We start from the raw sequence: 22,897 nt of genomic DNA on the forward strand, positions 1-22,897 counted from the left end.
TCACCTGGCACCCAGAGATCCAACTCGTAGTGGTGGAGAAGTGTACAGATTTAAAATTCTTTACAGTGGTGGTGATAGGACCCAGGGGCTGCAAACACAAATACAGCCATTTTATTTACCATCCACAACGATCAGTGAACCTAAAAGTGCCTTCTGAGTTTTAATATGCAATGTTAATAATAGAAATAAATAAATATATAATCTTGTGTATTCCTATTTTTCCTTACAATGCCCTACATGTATCTCTGGGTTTAAAGAAAAATGTCTTAGACCAAAAGCTTGTTTCAAAGCTATCGTAGAACATTATCTCAGGCATCAGGCAGCGTATTTATGACAATTTTATGTATTTATGTTTTATATAGCTTTGTATGAGGTAGCTTTTAGAGCCGTTAAACTCTTCTGGTTCCTATCACCACCACTGTGAACAGTTCTGACACGTTCATTTTCTCTATAATGCGCTATTTCATATTAGTCTTTGCTGTAAATGACATTGTTTACATTACAAGGATTTAATTAGTTTTACGAACATTTTCAATATTCGGTGGAATTTCCCTTAAATATATACATATGTATATATAATGTATGCATATATAATCCTATTTTAGTCTTATTTTATGTCTAGTTTTTTATGTTGTTTTTTTTTTCCTCGTTGGCACGAACAGCTGGATTTGGAGAATTTGGAGCTGCAGGTCGACTCTCAGGCTGCGTCCCAAACCGCATATTACAGCACTAAGTAGTGTGTGAGAAAATAGTGCACCACCGTTAGAAGCGCGCTCTTTAGTGTAGTGTGTAAAGCGTAGTAGGGCGCGGTTTGGGACGCAGCCTCAGGCTTCCTGTGACCCGTCACATTTCCTCAGTGAATGTTTGAGGAAGTGTCAGAGTGCTGGTGAAATACGAGCTAAACCGCTTCAGTCATGGACAAACTTCGCCGTGTGCTAAGCGGCCGAGAAGATAACGAGGAGTTAGGGCTCACAGCACAGGTGAGTTTCAGTTTGGTTTGCTGTGAATTGGTCTTGTTGTTGTTGACTGTTTATCGCTGCTGAACAGTCGCGCTGGTGAAGCTAACCAGCTAGCCTGCCCTCTGCAAATGTCCGTTACTGACATTACCACCGTCTTCTAACTTCAGCAACATATTTGTCGACTAATTTTTGTGTTATTTTTCATTGTACACGTGAAAACTGTCTCATTAAACCGAGCACACAGACTGTCTTGGCTTAAAGCAGTCGCTATGCTAAGTTAGCTTGCCAGCTAAGCTACAATACGAAGGTGATGTCAGCTTCTCGTTCGAATTTCCCCGTTCCACCTTAAATGGCGCAGCAGTCACACTCAGGCGCATGAATCGAACGTTTGCCTGAATGGACCTGCTGCACCATTTAAGGTGGAACGGGGAAATTCGAACAAGAAGCTGGCGAATAGGAAGCTGACCTCAGCCTCGTAGTTACACTCCTCTCGGACTCTCAGTTGATCAAAATGAGCAGAGTCAGCCAGCTAATATCACCAAAAATGACCTAATGTTTGCTTGTCGACAGTATCCAGCCACGTCTGTTTAGATATAAATGCACATTTCTGACTTATAGTCCGTCTAGTTGTAGTGTTTTAGAGAAACGTAGTAATATCCTAATGGACTCTTTCTGTTAGAATACATAGAGCATACAGTGCTGTGCATTATAAGTAGTTATGTATGTTCATATCAGTTCGCAGTTCAGGTGCATTCTTAAAATAAGATAGCTCTAAAAGGCTTGTTTAGTAAAGGCAGTGGTTTTAGATAGAACCATGAACACATAAAGAACCATTTGCATGCTTAAATGGTTCTCTGCATGGTGAAATGGTTCTTCAGATTGATGATGTGTTGTATATCAATGCTGTCAGAACAAAACCTTGTATCTCTATGTTTGTCGTTTTTCAGTTTTTGGCATAATTTGAAAATGTCTGTTGAACTTTACATTGTGTGTAAATTTCATGATAAGTGGCCCAAAAGAAATGATCCAACATAAACCTGGGTTTGATTATATTGACTTACATTAAAAGTAAATGGTGCAATATTGAACCATTTTCAAAAAGGAACCATATACAACACATTCTCCATCAGTCTGAAGAACGATTTCACCATGCAGAGAATCATTTAAGCATGCAAGTGGTTCTTCAAGTGTTCATGGTTCTATGTACAACCATTGTCTTTACTAAAGAACCCTAGGAAAACCGTCTTTTTAAATACTGTAGCGTGTCTAACTGGCTTTTTTATTTTCACTGTTTATTTATTTTGTGTCACTAATGTTACATGCATTCAGAGGATGGATCCTAACAGGTAAGGTTCTGTGGTGATGACTTCTAGATTTTCTTTTTTTTTGTAGTGATTGTATTTATTTATTTTAAGAATATAATATGGAACATAAAGCAAAACACATTTCACCCATCCCCACCCCAAACACACTGCAGTAATATACAACCCAAAACACCAGACACTTCACTTATACAGCTGAAATATGGGCAGAGACAGCAGACAGCATCATTTCTTTAAGCCAGGAGTTTCCATAAAAGTAATATTCCACGCATTGACCGTAAGGGAGGCGAAAGCAGTGACATCAGTTTGCTTGGAAGTTGTGGGAGTCCCAAAAATGGCAGTCTATGGTGATGGCTGTAGATTAATATTATTGAGGTTATGACCTGTAGATTAGTGGCATGAAAAGTCTTCTGAAATAATGATTGTGTTGTTGATAGATTAAGCCTAGCTTAAACATGATCAAAACTTTGACTTCAATATCATAGTGATAAACCTTAAAACCAAAGAATGGGTTCAGTTATGATAGATAGATAGATTGATTGATAGGTGGGTTACAGCAACAGCAAAAAGGGCTATTTTTTAGGGAGAACATTTTATCGAATTTACAAGACTTATGATTGACAAACAATACTAAGGGTTTCCAAAGTGTGAATGTTGGTGCATATGTACTTATAATGTGCGGAGGCCTGGACGAAGTAGAAAAATGTGATGCTTAAGAAGTAATAAGGTAATTGCTGACTATTATTAACCAGTTAAGTGCCTGTGTCATGAGGCTTAGCAGCATTGTTTCTGAAGGAAGTGAATACCTCCCTTAGCTATAGTTTAATGAGCCAAATGGCCATGAGTAGGAATGACTCTGCAACTCTGTTATTACTAGTTGACATTGTTCTTTGTCATGGCCAAGACTTTTGATAAGCAGTCCGCACCATAGAACCGTATTTTGAGTGAGCTTATGTGTTGAAATGTATCTAAAGGGGAATTCCACCCATTTTTCAAATGCTCTAGATAATTAAGTGATTAAGATGTAAACAAAGTCGTTCAGAGTGGTTTGATATGAAATGCTCCTTTATAGAGAAACTTACAGAGTCAGAATTGTTTACAGCAGTGGTGATAGGAACCAGACGTCCGAAGAGTTCAATGCCTCTGAAAGCTCTTTCACAGAAAGTTATCACATTAAATGGTTAATGCCTGAGGCATTATGTAGGATATGTAAAACGTTTATTTCTGTATGATTACAAATGCAGTAAAATGAATAAAATACTATCGTCCAGCGCAGGGGTCAGCAACCCAAGTGTTAAGAAGAGCCATTTTGTCAAGTTTCAACAAAAATCTAACCACCTTGGGAGCCGCAATTTCATGTCCATTTTATTGATGTAACTTTTCACCGTTTAGGCTGTAAATGTGTCTCAGTATGTGCTGATGTCCTAGTATAGGCAAAAAATATAATATAAACATCAACTAAAAACCATAAACTTACTTTGCTCTGCTTTAAGCTTTAGCTCAGCTATAGCCGCTTTTCTCTCATCTCCAGCAGGAAAGTTTTCCACAAAAATAGAATAGTTTCTTGTAAAATGTCTCTTAATGTTCGACTTTTTACGAGGTTCAAGTCGCTTCTCATTCGCCAGCTTCTTGTTCGAATTTTCCCATTCCACCTTAAATGGTGCCTGAGACGCCAGAGTGTCGCTAACTACGTGGCTAATTGTTGCACCATTTAAGGTGGAACATGAACATTCGAACCAGAAGCTGGCGAGCGAGAAGTTGACTTCAGCCTTGTGACTTTTTAGTGGTTGACAGTTTTTTGTTGCAGACTAAACGTATCAGGAAACCAGCTAAGAGCTTATAAAGTCTATTCGTCTCCAAATTATCAATGTTAGTCTTAAATCTTTCTCTTTGCCTTTTTTGTTGGCTACTAGCTGGGCGAAACTGTTATCTGCGTTGCTATGTGACCAGCAGTCTGCGCACCAACCTTCAGGGTTAAAGGTTGAATAAGCAGTTCTACATTGAGGCATTGTTTTGTGTTAGTTTTGAGATAATATTTTGGCCTTAAACATATTTTAATCCGTTTATGGAGCAGCGCATGGAGCGTGTTATAAGGCAAAATAGTCCCTAAAGACACGTGTAGATTCACTAGTGGTTTGGATAGTAAATAAAATGGCTATGTTTGTTTTGCAGACATCGTGACTCCGGCTCCTGACGCCAACACTGTAAAGGAAACAGTCTGTCAGAGTTTCTCTAAAATTAAGCTTTTCACACTTAAAGATGTTTTTTTACATCTCATTGACTGAGATTTTGAAAAACTGGTGGAATTCTCCTTTAACAGAGTAAAATGCACCATGACTTGTCAACAAGCATTGCATGTCCCTTTCTAATTGTGTTTAGCTCTGCATGTTTTGTTTGTACCTGCTGGTTTTTTATGTATACAGTGGAGATCAAAATTAGAGACCAACTTACATTTCAAAATCACTGCTTATGCCAATTTAAAGTTATCCTAACATGAAAAGAAGGCATGTAGATGATGGGTTTTTCATAATTCAAAAATATTCCATATCAAAAGAAAAAAAACTTAAATGTGAAATTTAAAAGAGAACAGTGATCAAATGAGAGGATGCTTTGGGATACTACACAGTAATTGGTGCTAATCTGGCACTTGGTGCTAATTTCCTTAATTATCTGACCAGCCCTGTTTATCTGGCAACACCCAATCATTTTGCGAGATGGCGAGCTGCTCTGAGTTGACTGAAAGGCTGCGACAGCAGGTTGTTCAGATGAAAGCTGAAGGGATGACCCTTTCAGCCATTGCAAGAGAAGTTGGTTGTCCCAAGAGTTGATTTCTAGAATATTGAACTTTACAATGACACTAATTCATTGAAGTCCACAAAAATGCTGGTCATCCTCATAAAACAAATGCACGAGAAAACAGGATGTATCGGTTCAACACTGCAGCTGAAATTGCTCTGCAATTCATTGCTGAACAGGGCAGTGTTCTGTCTCAGCATACAGTGTCTCACCATCTGAGAGAATTCAGACTGAAAGCTGAATTGTTTGAAGAAGTCAGTTAAGTTCGGAGGAGGAAGCTTCATGGTTTTTGGGGATGTTTTCTGCAGCTGGTGTTTGGTGTCTTATACAGCTACATGGCAAGGTGACTGCTAATGTTCATCAGAACCTCCTTCGGCAGCACGCGGTTCCTTCTCTCTGAACATCTGCCAATCAGCCAGCAATTTTTATGCGAGACAGTACCACTTGTCACACTGCAAAACGGGTAAGGCACTTCCTTGAAGCTGAGAACACTGAAATATTGGCCTGCCCAGAGTCCTGATCTGAACCCGATTGAGAATCTCTCGAAGATTATTGGCGACGAAGTTATGGCTAAGAAACCCACTACAGTTAGTAAACTGTGAAAGAGACTAGAAGAAGAGTGGAACAGGATCAAACCAAAGCAGTGTGGGAACCTGATGTCCTGCGGCCGCAGATGTGCTGAAGTCATTCAAAGCAAGGGCCTCTTTGTTATTATGATTGCTGTATTTTCCTTGCTTATTTTACATAACATGTTAGTAGAACAGTGGTATACCCACCACTAATATTCCTTCACCTTTTGCGTGATGAAGGTCACCAATATTTGAGAAAAAAAAACAGGTATTTATGAATCATTCTCTAAGTTTGATCTCTACTGTACTTTGCAAATTTTGTGGCCTATAACCTTATTAGACTGTTGCCATTGATTATGTATATGTTCCTTGTTTTGCATGTGTTATAACTGTAGTGGTGTATATTGTCTTGAATTGCTAGAAGACTGATGGTGAGTCTTGTGTCAAGGGTTGGGATGCACTGATATGGGAGTTCTGGGCTGATGCAGAGATTCGGTATTTTTCATGAACAGTGCCGATACCAACATAAACATTTATAATGGGGAGAAATTTGGACTAAAACTACCTGGATATGTAAAACGTTTATTTCTGTATGATTACAAATGCAGTAAAATGAATAAAATACTATCGTCCAGCGCAGGGGTCAGCAACCCAAGTGTTAAGAAGAGCCATTTTGTCAAGTTTCAACAAAAATCTAACCACCTTGGGAGCCGCAATTTCATGTCCATTTTATTGATGTAACTTTTCACCATTTAGGCTGTAAATGTGTCTCAGTATGTGCTGATGTCCTAGTATAGGCAAAAAATATAATATAAACGAAAATCCACTAAAATCCATAAACTTACTTTGCTCTGCCTTAAGCTTTAGCTCAGCTATAGCTGCTTTTCTCTCATCTCCAGCAGGAAACTTTTCCACAAAAATAGAATAGTTTCTTGTAAAATGTCTCTTAATGTTCGACTTTTTACGAGGTTCAAGTCGCTTCTCATTCGCCAGCTTCTTGTTCGAATTTTCCCATTCCACCTTAAATGGTGCCTGAGACGCCAGAGTGTCGCTAACTACGTGGCTAATTGTTGCACCATTTAAGGTGGAACATGAACATTCGAACCAGAAGCTGGCGAGCGAGAAGTTGACTTCAGCCTTGTGACTTTTTAGTGGTTGACAGTTTTTTGTTGCAGACTAAACGTATCAGGAAACCAGCTAAGAGCTTATAAAGTCTATTCGTCTCCAAATTATCAATGTTAGTCTTAAATCTTTCTCTTTGCCTTTTTTGTTGGCTACTAGCTGGGCGAAACTGTTATCTGCGTTGCTATGTGACCAGCAGTCTGCGCACCAACCTTCAGGGTTAAAGGTTGAATAAGCAGTTCTACATTAACTCCAGCGTTTAAGACCATTTGTTGTTAGCAGAGCTTATTTTACTGCAAAGGAGGATTATTTTATTTTTACTTAAAAATCTAGTTCTGCTGTGGAGCCACAACAGGGCCGGGAAAAGAGCCGCATGTGGCTCCGGAGCCATGTTGCTGACCCCTGGTTTAGCCCCACCTTCTCTTTCAGAGTACAATAAATAAATGATCAAATATTGGTTTCAAATATCTGTTAAATTTAAACATCTGTCCGATGCTGATTCATGTCAGTACTGGTATCTTCCAGTACTGATATTATTCCGATATCATTGTGCATCCCTAGTAATCAGGCTAGCCTAAATGTGAAGTGGAAAGAAGCATTTTTCTTACTTTATTCTGTGTGGATAGAGAGGGTTTTTTGGTTTTCCTGTTAATAAGAACTTTCACTTTGTGGTGCCAGTCAGCAGTCTTCAGACGGAAAGGAAGCTCATTGTGTAGCATGGCACTGTGGAACTGTGTGATTTCCTCCCATTGTTTCCCCACAGGTGCTGGATGCCTCCACGCTCAGTTACGGCACACGGATCAAGTGGTTCGCCATATGTTTCGCTTGTGGGATTCTGTGCTCCATCCTCGTGAGTACTTTCCCCCCTTTTCCCATTTACCCTTTTCTTAGAAGCAGAGGTCAACACGAGCACATGGTCTAACACATGACAGATATGCCTTGCAGGAAATTAAAGGCCAGCACAAAGAAGGAAATATCAAAGCCAGGCCTCCAAACCCATTCGAGGAAAGAAAACAAAAAATGTAAGCGAGCAATATTTTGATAGGGAAAATGACAGAAAATATAATTGTCCTTAATTGTACTAGAAGAGAAATATCCATTTGAAATCTCTGTTAAGAGTTAATAAGTTTTTTCTCATTCTGTGTAACTCAACAACTTAACAATATGAACAAAAAATTATTTATTATTAATATTCTTGTCTAACCTCCAAACTTCCAGATGTCTGTGGATCAGCAGCATGTGTGTTTTACACATGCTATGCTGACTGTGTGTGAGTGAAAGTGCTAGCTCTGGCTACATTATAGCATCTCCACTCTTTTTGACTGCAGTAATTACACAATTCAGGGATGAACCAGAGTAAAACTGAACATACTATAAACATTTTCTCAACATAAACCTGGTGGGGACCTGAGGGCTGAAGAAGGCTTGAGCTGACTGATGATAATATGGTGAATTGGTGATAGTGTTCATCTGTGACTGCCAGTCTTGTTGGACAATGTAAATGTAAGAAAACATGCGCTCATCGGCTTATAAGATGCACACAAGTAATCAGATTTGTCTCATAATCTTTGTTTTCTTTTAGTGCTTTCTTTATTTGGAGCATATTTTAAAACTGTGGTCGTGCTTGTTAAACAAATAAATCCGTGCTGCCGCCTTCCAAGCACAGAGCAACTTCCTTCACGAAACATGAACAAGGACTTAAATGATTTTGACGTCCTGATTACATCAAAGTTAATAAAGCTTTAGGCCAAGGGTGTCAAATCTTATCCACAAAGGGCCGGTGTGGGTGCTGGTTTTCCTCCCAAACAAGAAGAGCACAGCTGATTCCACTTCAGTCTCAGTCTTTAAACAACCAATCAATGTGAGCTCCTGCTTTGTTGCAACGAAAAAAGCCTTTGCGGATAAGATTGGACACCCTTGCTTTAGTTATTTTAACAAGAAGCGATTTATTAAACGTACATTAAAACTACCAAACCATAGCAAAAACAAAGTTAGCTTCTAAGTTTCTTTGTAGAAACTCAAGCGTGTTTATTTTCTCGTGTTTAACGCAGTCTGCCATGCTGAAACGGGTTTTTGGAGAAAGGATCCGCAGATATTTGCCCAACCTAACTCCCTATTCTTCTTACATGGACATAATGCATTACAGAAAGTCCACAGGGCCATAGGGCTGTTTCCTTTTGCCTTTCATCGCGAGGACAAAAAGGGGATAATGCAGCCATTCTGTGAACTTCTAGAGAGGGCACATGGGATACAGGGCTCATGGAGTTCCAAAAAATAATAAATAAAAATTAAATATACAAATGAAGAATGTCTTCCAAAGTAAATCATGTAGAATTCGTGTGCAAATGTGCATATTTTGGTGTCACAATCAACTAAGGAAGTGGCTTGACCTGAAGTTGCTTCTCATTAGTGTACGTTCACAGCCATGAGGCCTTGCAGAACGGATGTTGAGCACTTCAGTGGACATCACAGAATGTTGGTACTAAGTCCATGAGACTGAAGGTTATGGGGCCGAAGTCCAGAGATTTTAGATTGGGGAGCTGATTAAGAGAATCTACAGTCTGTAAGTTAGGAGCACAGCTGATTTTCTGAAAACACCTTCACATCGTAGGAAAGCCCTGCGATGCTTTTGTCAGTCTACCAATGGCTAGAGGGCACGGACAGACAGTAGTATATTGCATGCGATTTCACAAGACTGGAGTCCAGCAGAGTTTGGTAATTGCTCCAACACACCAACCCATCCAGGAAATTAACTGCAGAGTTGAATCAGATGTGTTTGAACAGGAAAAATCATTCAACTGTGCAGGAATCTGGTTCTTCAAGATGAGAGACAAGCCTGCGTTAGATAATCAGGACTGTTTGCTGTTTGTTGTTTGTTGGTTGTTGTTAAGCTATCTGTGCCATCATAACAGCCTAAACAGACATAACAGCATAATGGGCTGTGAGCTGTCTGATTTTGCTGCTAGACCAAAAATCAGAGCAACTTATTTTCTAAATTGCTCCAAGTCTCCACATGTCCTTATAAATACGAACACAACTGCCTGGTCTGAATGCTTTTCAAACATACGGTTTGTTTATATCAGGCCTATGAAGAAGAGACATAATGAACAATAAAAAAAAAAATTCGAACTCATTTAAGAAAAACAGAAGCATTAGAAAGTGTTGCTCTGCTAAAAGAGAGACGATTTGTGTTTTGTTCTGTGTCTGATCCCTGGTCTGTGCTCAAGATGAGGCGCATACATTTATAAATGCGATCTTTGGTTTGACGTGACCGAGGCAGGATCAGGTTAGCCATTTTTCAGTGAAGATGGACTGAATGCCGTAGTTCACCTTTTATTTTCGTCAGTATGAGTACATTTTAAGAAAGAATCTGTGTACTTTCTAGTCCGTTCGGCACACTTAAGCATGCTTTAAGTAAAATTGGACATGTGAGTATATTTCATGATACATTAACCTCAGGTTTTAGGGATCAACATGTAAAGCCAAATATTCATATAAGAGTCTTAACTGACATTTTTGATTTGAGTGATATTTATATTATAATGTGTATATGTATATGTATGTATGAATGTATATTTATGTATATGTATGTACACACACAGTGCTGTAAAAAAGTATTTGCCCTGGTTCCAAATTTCTCCTATGTTTTGCATATTTGTCACACTTGAATGTTTCAGTTCATCAAAGTACTTTTAATATTAGACAAAGATAATCTAAGTAAACACAAACACTGGTTTTAAATGATAATTTCATTTGTTGAAGGAAAAATGTTGTTCAGCCGTACCTGCCCCTGTGCGAAAAAGTGCTTGTGTCCCTAACAACTAAATTAACCAGTTAAACAAATTCATTTGACTATTGAGTTCAGTTTCACTGACCGCACCCAGGCATGATCACTGCCAGACCTGTTGTATCTAAACATCATTTAAATAGTGGCAGTGGCAGTGTGAAGCAGCCTAGAAGTCCTCAAAAAGCAGCACGATACCACATTCTAAAGAGATTCAAATACAGATGCAAAACCCAAAATCTGAAAATATCTAACAATCTGGAAAGAGCCATTCCTAAGACTCAGGGACTCCAGCCAACCACAGTGAGAGCCATTACCCACAAATGGAGAAAACTTTGAACGGTGGTGAACCTTCCCAGGAGTGACCGGCCCACCAAAATGTCACCAAGAGCGCATCTGTGACTCTTCCAGGAGGTCACAAAAGAACCCTGACGAACATCTGAAGAACTGCAGGCCTCACTTGCCTCAGTTAAGGTCAATGTACATGATTCTATAATCAGAAAGACACTGGGCAAAAATGGCATCCATGGGAGAGCTGGAAGGCGCAGATCATCGCTGACCAAAAAAAGGCTCGTCTCACATCTGATAAACGTCTAGACGACCCTTAGATTTTTGGAATAATATTCTGTAGACTGATTAGTCAAAGGTGGAACTTTTAGAAGACATAGGTCCTGTTACATCTGCCATACAGCTAACACTGCATTCCACCATAGGAACATCATACCAACAGTCAAACATGGTGGCAGCCATCATTGTGTGTCCTAAAGCTTAAGCACAGTTGCGTTATGCAGCGGCAGGACCTTAAATGGGCGGTTCATGCTCGAAAACCCTCCAGCGTAGCCGAATTAAAGCAATTCTGCACGGAAGAGTGGGTCAGAATTCCTCCACAGCAGTGTAAAAGTCTCATCGCAAGTTATTGCAAACATATAACTGCAGTTGTTGCTGCCACGGGTGGCACAGCCAGTTATTAGGTGTAGGGCAACACTTACTTTTTTACTTGGGTGATATAGGTTTTGAATAAATCTTTATCTTCAGTAAATTGAATGATCATTTAAAAGCTGCAACTTTCATTCAACTGTTCATTCGTGTTTTCTTTATCTTATGCTAAAATTAGTTTAATGATCTGACACTTTTAAATGTGACAAATTAGCAAAAATAGAAATTGGGTGAGGGGCAAATACTTTCTCACCACACTGTGTGCGATTATAAATAAATACCACCTAAATGGGGCAGCAGTTACATGCTGGCAAGTGTGTAGGCTAATGCTGTCTTTAAACATCCGGCCATTTCTTTACGTTCACTGACTTGAAAACAAAATGGACTACTTCAGATATGTTTTCATTTTCAAATTAAAACATAGTCAAATGTTGCTCTGAAAAAGCATTTTTCCTAAAAGCTTTACATTAGTAGGAACATTGCTGTTGTTTCCCCTGCCAATTTGGTCCGCCTGATCATTTCATTAGGTACTGTTTAGCCTCTGCAGTGACAGTCTAAAGCCACCTCACTTAAGAACTTTTTTAGTTAAGGTTGTACATCATAGTGTGTCCGCATCTGTGACGCCGGGTGGATCAGCTCAGCAGAAGGAACACCACGGGACCATCACCTTTACAATTGCAGTGGATAAAATTAAAAGATTCTGACAAACTATGATCTGACGCTGTTAGTTTCGTGTTAGACGACAGTTTTCTTAAAAAAATAATCTCCACTCGGGACACAGTCTCTGCATTTTTAGTAGCCAAAATGTGAAATGTTGTGTCCAGGGCACCAAACAATACATCTACTCCTGTACTTACAGATACAGATGCACCCAATAGGCCAGAGGTCACTAATAGGCAGACCGCGGTCCAAGTTTGGACCAAGACACTGTCCTATGCAGACCTGGGCCTAAAACCGATAATCTATGGACAATTATTTAATTTTGACAGGGTGGTCCTATTTTAATCTGCGTAACTTTTCTAGCCTTTACGGTACGGCTTTAGTGGCCCAGGAAACTCACAGACCAAACGCCCACGTTGTAAATATCACACGTGACGCAACTCAGCCAATAAGATCTGTGCATTACGATGAGACTCAAGTGAGTGACGCACACACAGGGGAGGGACGGGGCGAAACACAGCAGTCGGAGAAGAAAGTGAGTCAGAGGGAAGTTGTTTCACATGGCACGCTCTAAAAAGAGAAAACGGACAATAAATGTTAAAATATGACTGAATTGTACTGTATTGTTTATTTGATTTGACATTCAGTTGTTGACTGTATAAGATGTTGATATACGTACTAGGCTACTTAAGTAAACAGTATATGGCACTGAATCATGGTGCAAGTTTATGAAGACGTTATGACGTTCCTAACTGGGCCTTATTGAATCTTAATTAAATACCCCTGCAGTAGACTATAGGCTTTTATTGTCTTCAATCTAAAAATAATTTATAGTGCTTGTCTTTTTTTTTTCAACCTCATCTGTGTAGTAAAAATACACAGAACTACCAACAAAGCAAACAACAAACTACATCAGTGACTTCACTCTTTTGATGACTTCTGCTCATTCTGTGGTCTTCCTTCACTCTGTGCCACTTCCCCCCACTGTTCTTCAGTGAGAGGTTGTCTTAACTGCCCGTTGGTTTGTGGGTGTGTAGATAACAGAGAGCCGATAGTTCACAATGTGTTAAACAGCCTCCTGTTTGCCCTGACAAGTGCATGCAAAACTCTCACTCTTCGCCTGACTGCTAGTGCAGGAACACCATGTTAGTACACACTAAGCAGAACACAGGGCTCTTTTTAATTGAATTGTTTTATAGATGAGTTCATGCAGGGTCACATTTGAGGTCATTTGTAAGGCTACTTTCACAAGACCCTCCACTGAGTTGTTGGTTGTTAGTTAAAAGGCACATTGTAAAAACAAATTTTCCTCATTTCCTAATTTTTTTTGAAATTACCGAAGTGAAAAGTTAACACATCCTCTAAAGAGCAAACACTACTTCACATTTTAATACACAGTTCCTGTTTATTTGCTGAATTTAACAGATTGGTTAAAAAAAATGTAACATAAAATGTGCAAAATTATGGCACCTTATGGCACATTTTATATTTTATGTTTGATTTTTTTCCCAGTATGTTACATTTATTTTTACAGAAAATAAATAGGAATTGTGCACTAAAATGTGCAGGAAAATGCCATATTTATAGGTGTACAGGATGTGTTTTTTTCACCTATTTTACTTAGAAAATCAACAAAACATACAGTCTGACCTGCATACAACTGAATATCCATCTTAAAGGTGCAGTAACAAAACAGCCTATTAATTCTGAGGGATAAAGAAAGGTTGGAAAATGGTCATGTAAGAATGAATTTTTTGGTAGCCCTCACAGAAGTTACAAGTGGACATCAGGGGAAACAAAAAATAAAATACAACAGCATTGTAGAATATAGGCCCTTTATCAATATCTTAGTAAGACCACTAGGTGGCAGAATGCCTCCAGCTTGTCTTCAGTCTAAATGACTAACATTTTTATTTTGTATTTGTTCTAAACAGGGCACAGCACTGCTGTTCTTGCCCAAAGGATTGCAGTTGTTTGCTGTATTCTACACTTTAGGAAACGTCGCAGCCCTGGCTAGGTAAGGTGACATGAAGAAATCACTCTGTATGTGGAATCTTTGACATTTTTCCCATCTCAGTCCTCAAACTTCTCTGTGGTAATCAGCAAAAGGCTCGATCAGAATTTGCTGCAACAAGAGTTCTGCACATTCGCACCAATCATTGACACCAGCATGTCATTTTCACAACTTTCACTACGCTCTTTGTTCGTAGAGTCAAAGTGTGACTCATGATGGCTGTGTTGGCATTTCCTGATCGAGGCTTTAATCATTAAATGTCTTGAAATGTTTTTAAATGTAAATAAGTAAGCCTGCCTGCTTCTCTCTGTCTTTTCATGACAGACTGCTGTTTGGCCACTTGCTTTTGTTTCTGTTGTTGCATAAGTGTCCCAAAGTATGCAAAGCTCTTCTCCGTGGAAACGCTGGTCTTCTGTGCAGGTGACTGAGCAGAATGTGATCAGTGCCCTCAGTGACCTGCAGTCATGGACCCTCTGTAACCTCCAATGAGCGTTCTTAGTCATCTGTGTTTGTCTCGTGTATTTTAGTAATGGCAACATAACCCGAACCTGGTTGCATAAAAAAATGTCCAGGATTATTCTCCTAAAACCACGCATGTGGTTTCATAACTCTATCCCTAGTAACTCCACGGGGACAGAATATAATGCTTTTATTTTGTTCACCCTCAAGTCAGCCTTAGACAACAAACTTATGTAATGTGTGAAATTCATGCAGTGTTAATGTCGCCTTTCACAAGAAACCAGCAAGAAGAATCACCCACCCACTCTTGCAGTGTGAGTATTCCCTTGGATGTGTGAAAAGTAAGACTTGGAGATCCACTTGAGATTTAATCAGAGCACACAGACTGAATGTACAGTAGCTGTTCTCATCTGCTAATGTTTTTGGGTTGCCATGAGATCTTGACCATTAGCACTAGTCAGACAGGTCTACCTGGTTTTCTCCAGTCACTTAAGGATCACGCGTGGGAGCTGCTGGCTCTAATTGTGCTTCTGCAGCTGCTGCTGTTTTTTTTTCTAGCACTGTTTTTTTCCTGATGAAAGCACCTGTCTGGTGTCTCCTTTTATTGGCAGTTGGAGAAGATACGTTCAAGAAAGTGGGTCACTGTTGTGTGACGTGCCCCCTGTTTAGCATTCAAAACAGACACCAGCCTGATCAAGTTCGTTAACGCAGTGCTAATCTTGCCGCACGTTCTTTTTCTGGCCCCAGTGCCAAGAGGTCAAACGGTTTAGCTCATCTTCCATATTCCAGTGTAACAAGTTCTATTATTCCGGTTACAATTATGAACTAGCATCCAACCAATATGTTGGTTAGCTCATAAAATCGTCCAGTGTTCCATATATATATATATATATATTTATGTATATATGTATGTGTGTGTGTGTGTGTGTGTGTGTGTATGTATGCATGTATATGTGTGTGTGTGTGTGTGTGTGTGTGTGTGTATATATGTGTACATACATACATACATATACATACATACATACATACATATACATACATACATACATACATTAAAAAAGTTGATGCATTAAGCCTAATGCATCAACTTTTTTTAATGTATGTATGTATGTATATGTATGTAGATATGTACATATATGTATGTATGTATATGTATGCACACACACACACACACAGACACACTCACTCACTCACACACCGATCAGGCATAACATTATGAGCACCTCCTTGTTTCTACACTCATTGTCCATTTTATCAGCTCCACTTACTATATAGGTGCACTTTGTAGTTCTACAGTTACAGACTGTAGTTCATCTGTTTCTCTGCATACTTTGTTAGCCCCCTTTTACCCTGTTCTTCAGTGGTCAGGACCCCCATGAACCCTCACAGAGCAGGTACTATTTAGCTGGTGGATCATTCTCAGCGCTGCAGTAACACTGATGTGGTGGTGGTGTGTTAGTGTGTGTTGTGCTAGTACGAGTGGATCAGACACAGCAATGCTGCTGGAGAATTCATATCTAAGGAAACTGATGACCACAATAACACTGGGTTGAATCTAGCTGCCTTAGTTGGAAAGCAGAAGCCATCCCTTGTGACAGTTCTTTCCAATCAGTTACGGAGGAACCAGGAAGAAGCATAATCATTAACCACAATTAGAAGATATGAAAATGCCCTAGAATTCCCCTGGCACCTATTCTCATTGGGCTGTGCCTGTAGTCAGCAGGCATGTGCACCGTGCCGTGCCATATACCTTTAGTTATAAAAGTCTCATTTATTTTCTACATGGTGCTTAGTTTAATCAGTAACCAGTGGCTTGCTTGCAGTTACAGGCCTATCCAGACAGCTCTGTTCTGTAAGTCTGGGTTAAACTCCTTTTAGGACTTGCTAGTTGAAAAAGCACAAGTCTGCACAGCGGCATTCAAACAGTTTGAGCCGCAGCACATCAACAGTGGAAACTAACAAGGTTATATAATCAGATTTATAAGATTATACATCTTATAAATCCGATTATACAAGATTTATAATCGGTGTTCATGTTGAGTACCAAGAGAAGGTAAAAGACGCAGAAATGTTTCCACTACAGGTTTGATACCACTTTACCACACGACATCCCACTCGAGACACAGAATACAGCGAAACGACAAAAGCAGAAAGTCTCTGCGAATGCACTGACCCTGTCTCTAGCCACAGGTTTTGAAATGATGAAAAAATTCACAAATAGCAGTTCGACAGTGCAAAATGTAACTAAAAAAATAATGGAATTTATTACCTTGAATGTCCAGCCATTCTCTGTTTGGAAGGGTGTTGGATTTTGTGGCACATACTGTAGCCTGCAGACTGCAGTCATTTTAGTAAGTTTACTTCATGCAAACTGTTTTTATTTATTGTCAGCTCAGTTATTGCCTTGTAGTTTATTTTTTTGCACTTTTATTTGAAAGCATAATATTTGTTAAACAAATAAAAAAGAAAAAGTGCCAAAGCATTCTTTTAGTTTCCGGTTTTGGCCAGGTGTGCCCTGAGTCTCGTTTTGGTGCGTCACTAATTTATTGTAAGTGTTTGTAGCAAAATTGGTTTTGTTGGGGGCGTTCATGGGCTGGAGGTAAGGGAACGAGCTGTCGATTGTCTGAGCCAACAGCATCTGACTGAAGTGCCCTTGAGCAAGGCACCTAACCCCCACCTGCTCCCTGGGCCGCTGCGGATAGGGCTGCCTACCACTCCGGGCAAGTATGCTCACTGCCCTCTAGTGTGTGTGTTCACCTGTGTGTATGTGGTGTTTCACTGCACGGGTGGGTTAAATGCGGGGGTGAAATTTCCCCATTGTGGGACTAATAAGGGTCACTTAATCTAATTAGTTTGATGAAAAACATTGAGTTCAACCTTTTGAGCGGTTAATGTAGGTCTCACACTGTCTAAATAAAAGCTTGTGTAGGCTAATTGTACCACATTAGCTTTTACAGTGACTTTCCATTCACATTTTTTGCTGGTTCACTTATGTGATATTTCAGATGAGCAAATTGCTGGTGCAGGAAGGATGTGCCTGACGTCATCTCCCGAGGGTCAGAGATGGCCTTTTAGGTCAGGTGGTCTAGACGCCTGATCTTCTGTACGACGTGTATGATGTCACCGTTCTCATGGCCAGCTAATGCATTAGACCTTCTCTGATCTAATGAACGGTTCAGTTAGTCTGCTTGACTAACACAGTTGGGAGATCCTCAGCCCTCCAGGGCACGGACTTTCACCCTGCTGGTCCCAGTCAGTGCAGGATAGAAAGAGAAAATGTCTCTGCGTCAATGTGACGCTTTCTTTAATCTGATTTCTTTGATGGCTTGTAGTTTATGTTCTAATCAGTCTTTTGTATTGAATTATGGCTTCTGGTGTGGTCTTCAACGATCAGCGTATCTTCGTCCCACTGTGTAAATCCGAAATGGATTGTGACAAAGCTTTAAATACAAAGTTCTAAACAGTAATGCATGACAGTGAGTGCGTATGCGCTCAATAATCCGATAACTGCAGAAAATCAGATTTTGTCAGTAATCCGATCAACACGTTTACATGCTCTTGAGTAATCAGATAATGGGGAAACTCTGTGTCAACATGAATTAGGCAGTAATCAGATTTCTACTGTGCAACCAGCCAATAAACTCACAGAAGAAGACGTGATGTAAACATAACGTAAAATGCCACAAAAGGACCGCTTTTCTGCCGTTTACTGTCTTTAGCTTCAGGTTTGGCGCTGCTGCCACGGTAATGCTGAATAATGGCACAGTAAAAATAAAACATATGAATTCTGATCTGAGCGTTCTTATTCAGGTCACATGGCCACAAATCCAATCTAAGACCATGTATAAAGTTGGCTCAGGTCAAATTTGAAGAGATCAGATTTGTGTGCCCACACTGCTCTGAAAGCATCAGATCTGTGTCAGATTAAGGCAAAAAATTGTATGTGTGCCACTTCAACCTGGTAATGTGAGCGTAGCCTTTCATATGTTCCATATATAGATCCGGTTTGTGGCCATGTGACATGAATGAGAACGGTCAGAATTTTTTATTTTTAGTTTCTACATTTGGTAAAGGCTAATTGCCATTTGCACACTTGGACTCCTCTTCTTAAACTTGTGACCACGGAGGGCTGTGGCTTCATCAAGATTTGAACCCATGATCTCCTGATGATCGAGCACTTAAGTAGCTGCACTCTCAGGAGACACTTGAAAGTTAGTTTAAAGTAGTTTTTTAGTAACCGCAACGAGAGTTTGAAGAACTTTTGTTACAGTAAGTTATGGTGACTTTGCAGCTGGTTGATTGAAAATTTTATGATGATTTTTTTTTTTTTACAGCGTCATTTTTACTGTCAGTTCAGGCTCAATATTACAATAACAATATTGTACACTATATATTATGTCTAGTCCAAGTTATGATTTAAATTACAATATATGTATCTATGTATGTCTGTTTTCTATTCACATATTACTCTTTTTTGCAATTTGTGAGTTTTCACCCCGTAAAGATAAGTCAGGGCAACTTGCTTTACAACTTCAAAGCAACTGTCTTAACTCAATTTAAGGGCACCAGTGGCATCAAGCTAATTTAAAAAAGCTATAATTTTACAAGATTTTTTAAAAAGCTATGATTTTAATTTTTTACAATGCAGGCATAGCGGTGCATTTATCCTGAAAGCTTTTTTGAGGTTGTACTGCCCGTCCAGGTTTTGCTGAAGAGTGAGGGATGGGTTTGTGTGTTGTGTTTGAGCCTTTTGCTGTGTCTGTTCCCTGCAGCACCTGTTTCCTGATGGGCCCGCTGAAACAGCTGAAGCGCATGTTCGAGCCGAACAGACTCATAGCCACCTGTGTCATGCTGGTAATTATCATACCCTCTTTGCTGTCTCTTTTCCACATCTGTCCACATCTGCATTCCTGGAAAACCTAGAGTCATGGTCGTGAATGCATTTTGATCTCATTGCTCTACTATATGCAGTACTATATGTATGTATATCATCTCTGTTGCACAATTTTGAATAATTTGAAATCTCCAGTTACCCTTTACATTGTCTTAAAATTTCATGATGAATGGACCAATAGAAATGATCCAAAAAATGTACAATAAAATCTTGTTACATTAACTTCCACTGCAAGTTAAGAGTATTTTTTCCTTCTCTTGTAAAGTTACCATTTTGAAGATTAGGTAGTTTGGTAGTTTTTATTTTATTTTATCATTATAAAACACCAGCTGTCCTGTACATTGTGTGAAAATGTCATGATGAGTGGATCAGCACAAATGAAGCAAAATTACTTTGAGTAAGATCTTGTCCCATTAACTTCTATTCAAGGTTAATGATGTTCTTTCCTTCTGTTGGAAAGTTACCTTTTTGGAGATAAGAGGTTTTGATGATTCCATGTTAAATGCAACACCGAGTGCAGGAGTAACTAGATTTCATTCCTCACTGAACAATCTGTGGTGAGAAGGAATGACAGTAAAATTGACTTTGACTTTGAGCCAAAGTGAGAAAGAGGAAAGACAGTTCTGCTGAAAAATGTGGAATCACTTATCATATTAATAAGTTGTTGTTGTTTTTCAGTTCAGTAATAAATTTAATGGTATAGATTTAAATATCAACTGACAGCAAAATCTTTTTAACAGTCATTTTAAATGTTTGATTCAGTACTTTGGAAATAGCAAAAATGTACTGAATTATCTATTATATTTATAGGATTATAGTGTTTTTTTACAGTGGAAGTATTTTCTGCATTGTAGATATGAGGCATTCTGGATTTCTTTTTGCAGTCATCTGCATCTCTTTTCTGATTTCATCAAAATGTACCTGTAAAAAATGTAAATCAAAACTGATTTTTTTTTGGTTTACCTTGTTAGTTCATGTCCCTGTTCATCATATCATTTAAAGACAGTATTTTCCCTTTATATTATATCAAAACCTAATGACTTTTACCAACCTCTAAACACATTTTGATTGTTGATTACATTACCATCTACCAGTAATGGCAAGGAAAATGATATTAACCAATAACAAATTGTTTAATTTCCCCCTCCCTCCACCCCACGTATCAAGGAGAGACAACGCTCAGCTAGCTCAGAGACCCTCACCGATACTGTGTTTCACTCCAAAGTACCTCACAGTATGGAAAGAAAATGTGTTTTGATTTCTTATCTACACTGACTTGTTTTTTAATGTTTTCCGCTTCCTACAAATCATTTAAAACCTATAAAGCTGCACAGGTTTAACATCACTTTATACATGTACCTGCAACACAGTTGGTTTTATAGTATTGAATACATTGATTCCAAACCAGGGAGCCCTACAGCAGCTTGACCCAAAAGGAGCAGCAGACTCATCCTTATTTAGCGCTTTGGCTGTAACTGTAACGAGGCTGAGCTTAGGCAGCCTGAGTCACTCTACTCATTAAATACAATCACATATGCGCTTAGGAGCCAGTGAGGCCTTGTGGAGGACTTCAGCAATCAAAGACCAAAGTTCTAAAACTACTTAAGAGCCCTTGGCGGCGTTCAGAGGTTCTGTAGAGTGTCGTGTTAATCCAGTGAAGAAGGCAAAGCCAAACATGCATAACACTTTCCCTGACACTCTATTTTGAGGGGTCCACAGTGTGTGAAATGTCAGTTAGGGTGGAAAACCATCCTTATTGCGTTCTTGTGTTTGCATTTTATATATATCTATATATACATCATACACTACGTTCACATTCCAGGATGGCTGTTGTTAAGTAGTCATTTTTCAAATGCTAAATCAGACCACATGGGATTATCCCAGATTTTAAATCCCTGTCCCAAATGAAGAATCCGAGTTATAGAAGTGTCCTGAGCAGTGACTCTTTTTAATAAATGCCAGCTGTTAAATCCCATTCTGTGCTGTTTTTCAAAAGATTACTTATCATCCAGGAGTGTGTTAAACGTGTCTGTATTTTAAACAGGCTTATACATGACTGAAAGGAATCTAATGCATTTCACAGATATTGTATCGTGATCTCATGTGTGCTTGTTTTTCCCTTCCCAGCTGTGCCTTGCCCTGACATTATGTTCAGTATTTTGGGTAAGCAGCTTTTTTATAATGCGCTAGTTTAACAAGAGCGTTGATTTAATAATAACAATAAGAATAATAACAAGTTTTCCTAGAGCTGTTATGACTTTGAGTTTGACATTTCAGCAGCTATAAAACAATGTTTTCCTTTTTCCCATAGTGGCATAAAAAAGGCCTGGCTATCATCTTCTGCATTTTACAGTTCTTGGCTATGACGTGGTAAGTTATGTACTCCTTCTTCTCCTCTCCTATCTATTACTTTGTTTTGCTGCAGTTAAAGATCTCATGATGCAAATTTTACCATATTGTGGAGACAATGAGCTCAAAAATGCTAAACCAAAAACAATGTCACACTCGAGACAAATTCAACTTAAATAATTATTTTAAGATCAACGGAAATGAGTTATAACCCTTCTGTTATACTCTATTGGACAATACACACATCATGCAGTAGTATAGAGTGGTAAACATTATTATTATTATTATTATTATTATTAGTAGTAGTAGTAGTAGTAGTAGTGGTGCACCAATTTGAGTTGCACCAGCTATTGAGTGACGCTTGCTTGTGTGCCAGCAGATGGACCTTAACTTGTCAGCAGTGTGGGATTATTTCACACTTAGTAAAAATAGCTAAATCTGTAACACCATTATTTTAAGGGACGGTACAGCCAGAAAGAATATCAGTACATCAAATTGAATTAAATATCAATATTACATATAAAGAGCACAGCAACTTATCATTCAACTTATCGTTTAAACGTGAAATTATCCAACCAGAAGATGCCGTTCATTCAAGATTAGTCTGTTGTATTTGTGACACTGAGCACTGCTTTTACCAAAATTAAATATTGACAAAGTCAAACTGTATAAATGTGGACTCTCTGGGGGTCTCTGAGGACCAGTTTGAGAACCACGACTCTAGATGGATGATGTTAGTGCACCTCACACAGTATAGCGGTAAGAGCTCTCTGATGTGTATCTGGCATTTGCTCTGATTGTAAAGGTGTCTCTGATTTCTCACCCTGAATCTGAAGTTGGGATTCAATCAGGGTGAATGCGTGGAAGTCTATGCGTGTGTTTTTGTCAGTCGTGTGAGGCTGGACTTACCAAGCTAAATCCGGTTAGAGGGGTAAAGTCATGAGCCGTGCACGTTCAGCTATGCTGTGCCCAGCGGCCCTTAATCGACTTGGCAGCCACTTCCCCTCCTCTCTGGACCACGGCCACCTGGAAG

General features: G+C 39.2%; 1 protein-coding gene across 1 annotated transcript in view; it reads left to right on the forward strand.

The window, feature by feature from the left end:
- The first annotated feature begins 817 nt into the window (after positions 1-817).
- The window catches only part of sft2d1 (SFT2 domain containing 1), a 32,375-nt gene continuing 10,295 nt past the window's right edge, over positions 818-22,897 (forward strand). The window contains exons 1-6 of the mRNA XM_036573718.1: positions 818-980; positions 7,532-7,618; positions 14,083-14,165; positions 19,394-19,475; positions 21,643-21,678; positions 21,827-21,885. Coding sequence (XP_036429611.1) covers positions 915-980; positions 7,532-7,618; positions 14,083-14,165; positions 19,394-19,475; positions 21,643-21,678; positions 21,827-21,885 — 413 coding nt within the window. The 5' untranslated portion in view covers positions 818-914. The remainder of the gene's footprint in view (positions 981-7,531; positions 7,619-14,082; positions 14,166-19,393; positions 19,476-21,642; positions 21,679-21,826; positions 21,886-22,897) is intronic.

The sequence above is a fragment of the Colossoma macropomum genome, unplaced genomic scaffold (genome assembly GCF_904425465.1).
Source record: "Colossoma macropomum unplaced genomic scaffold, Colossoma_macropomum, whole genome shotgun sequence".
In the NCBI taxonomy this organism is placed as follows: domain Eukaryota; kingdom Metazoa; phylum Chordata; class Actinopteri; order Characiformes; family Serrasalmidae; genus Colossoma; species Colossoma macropomum.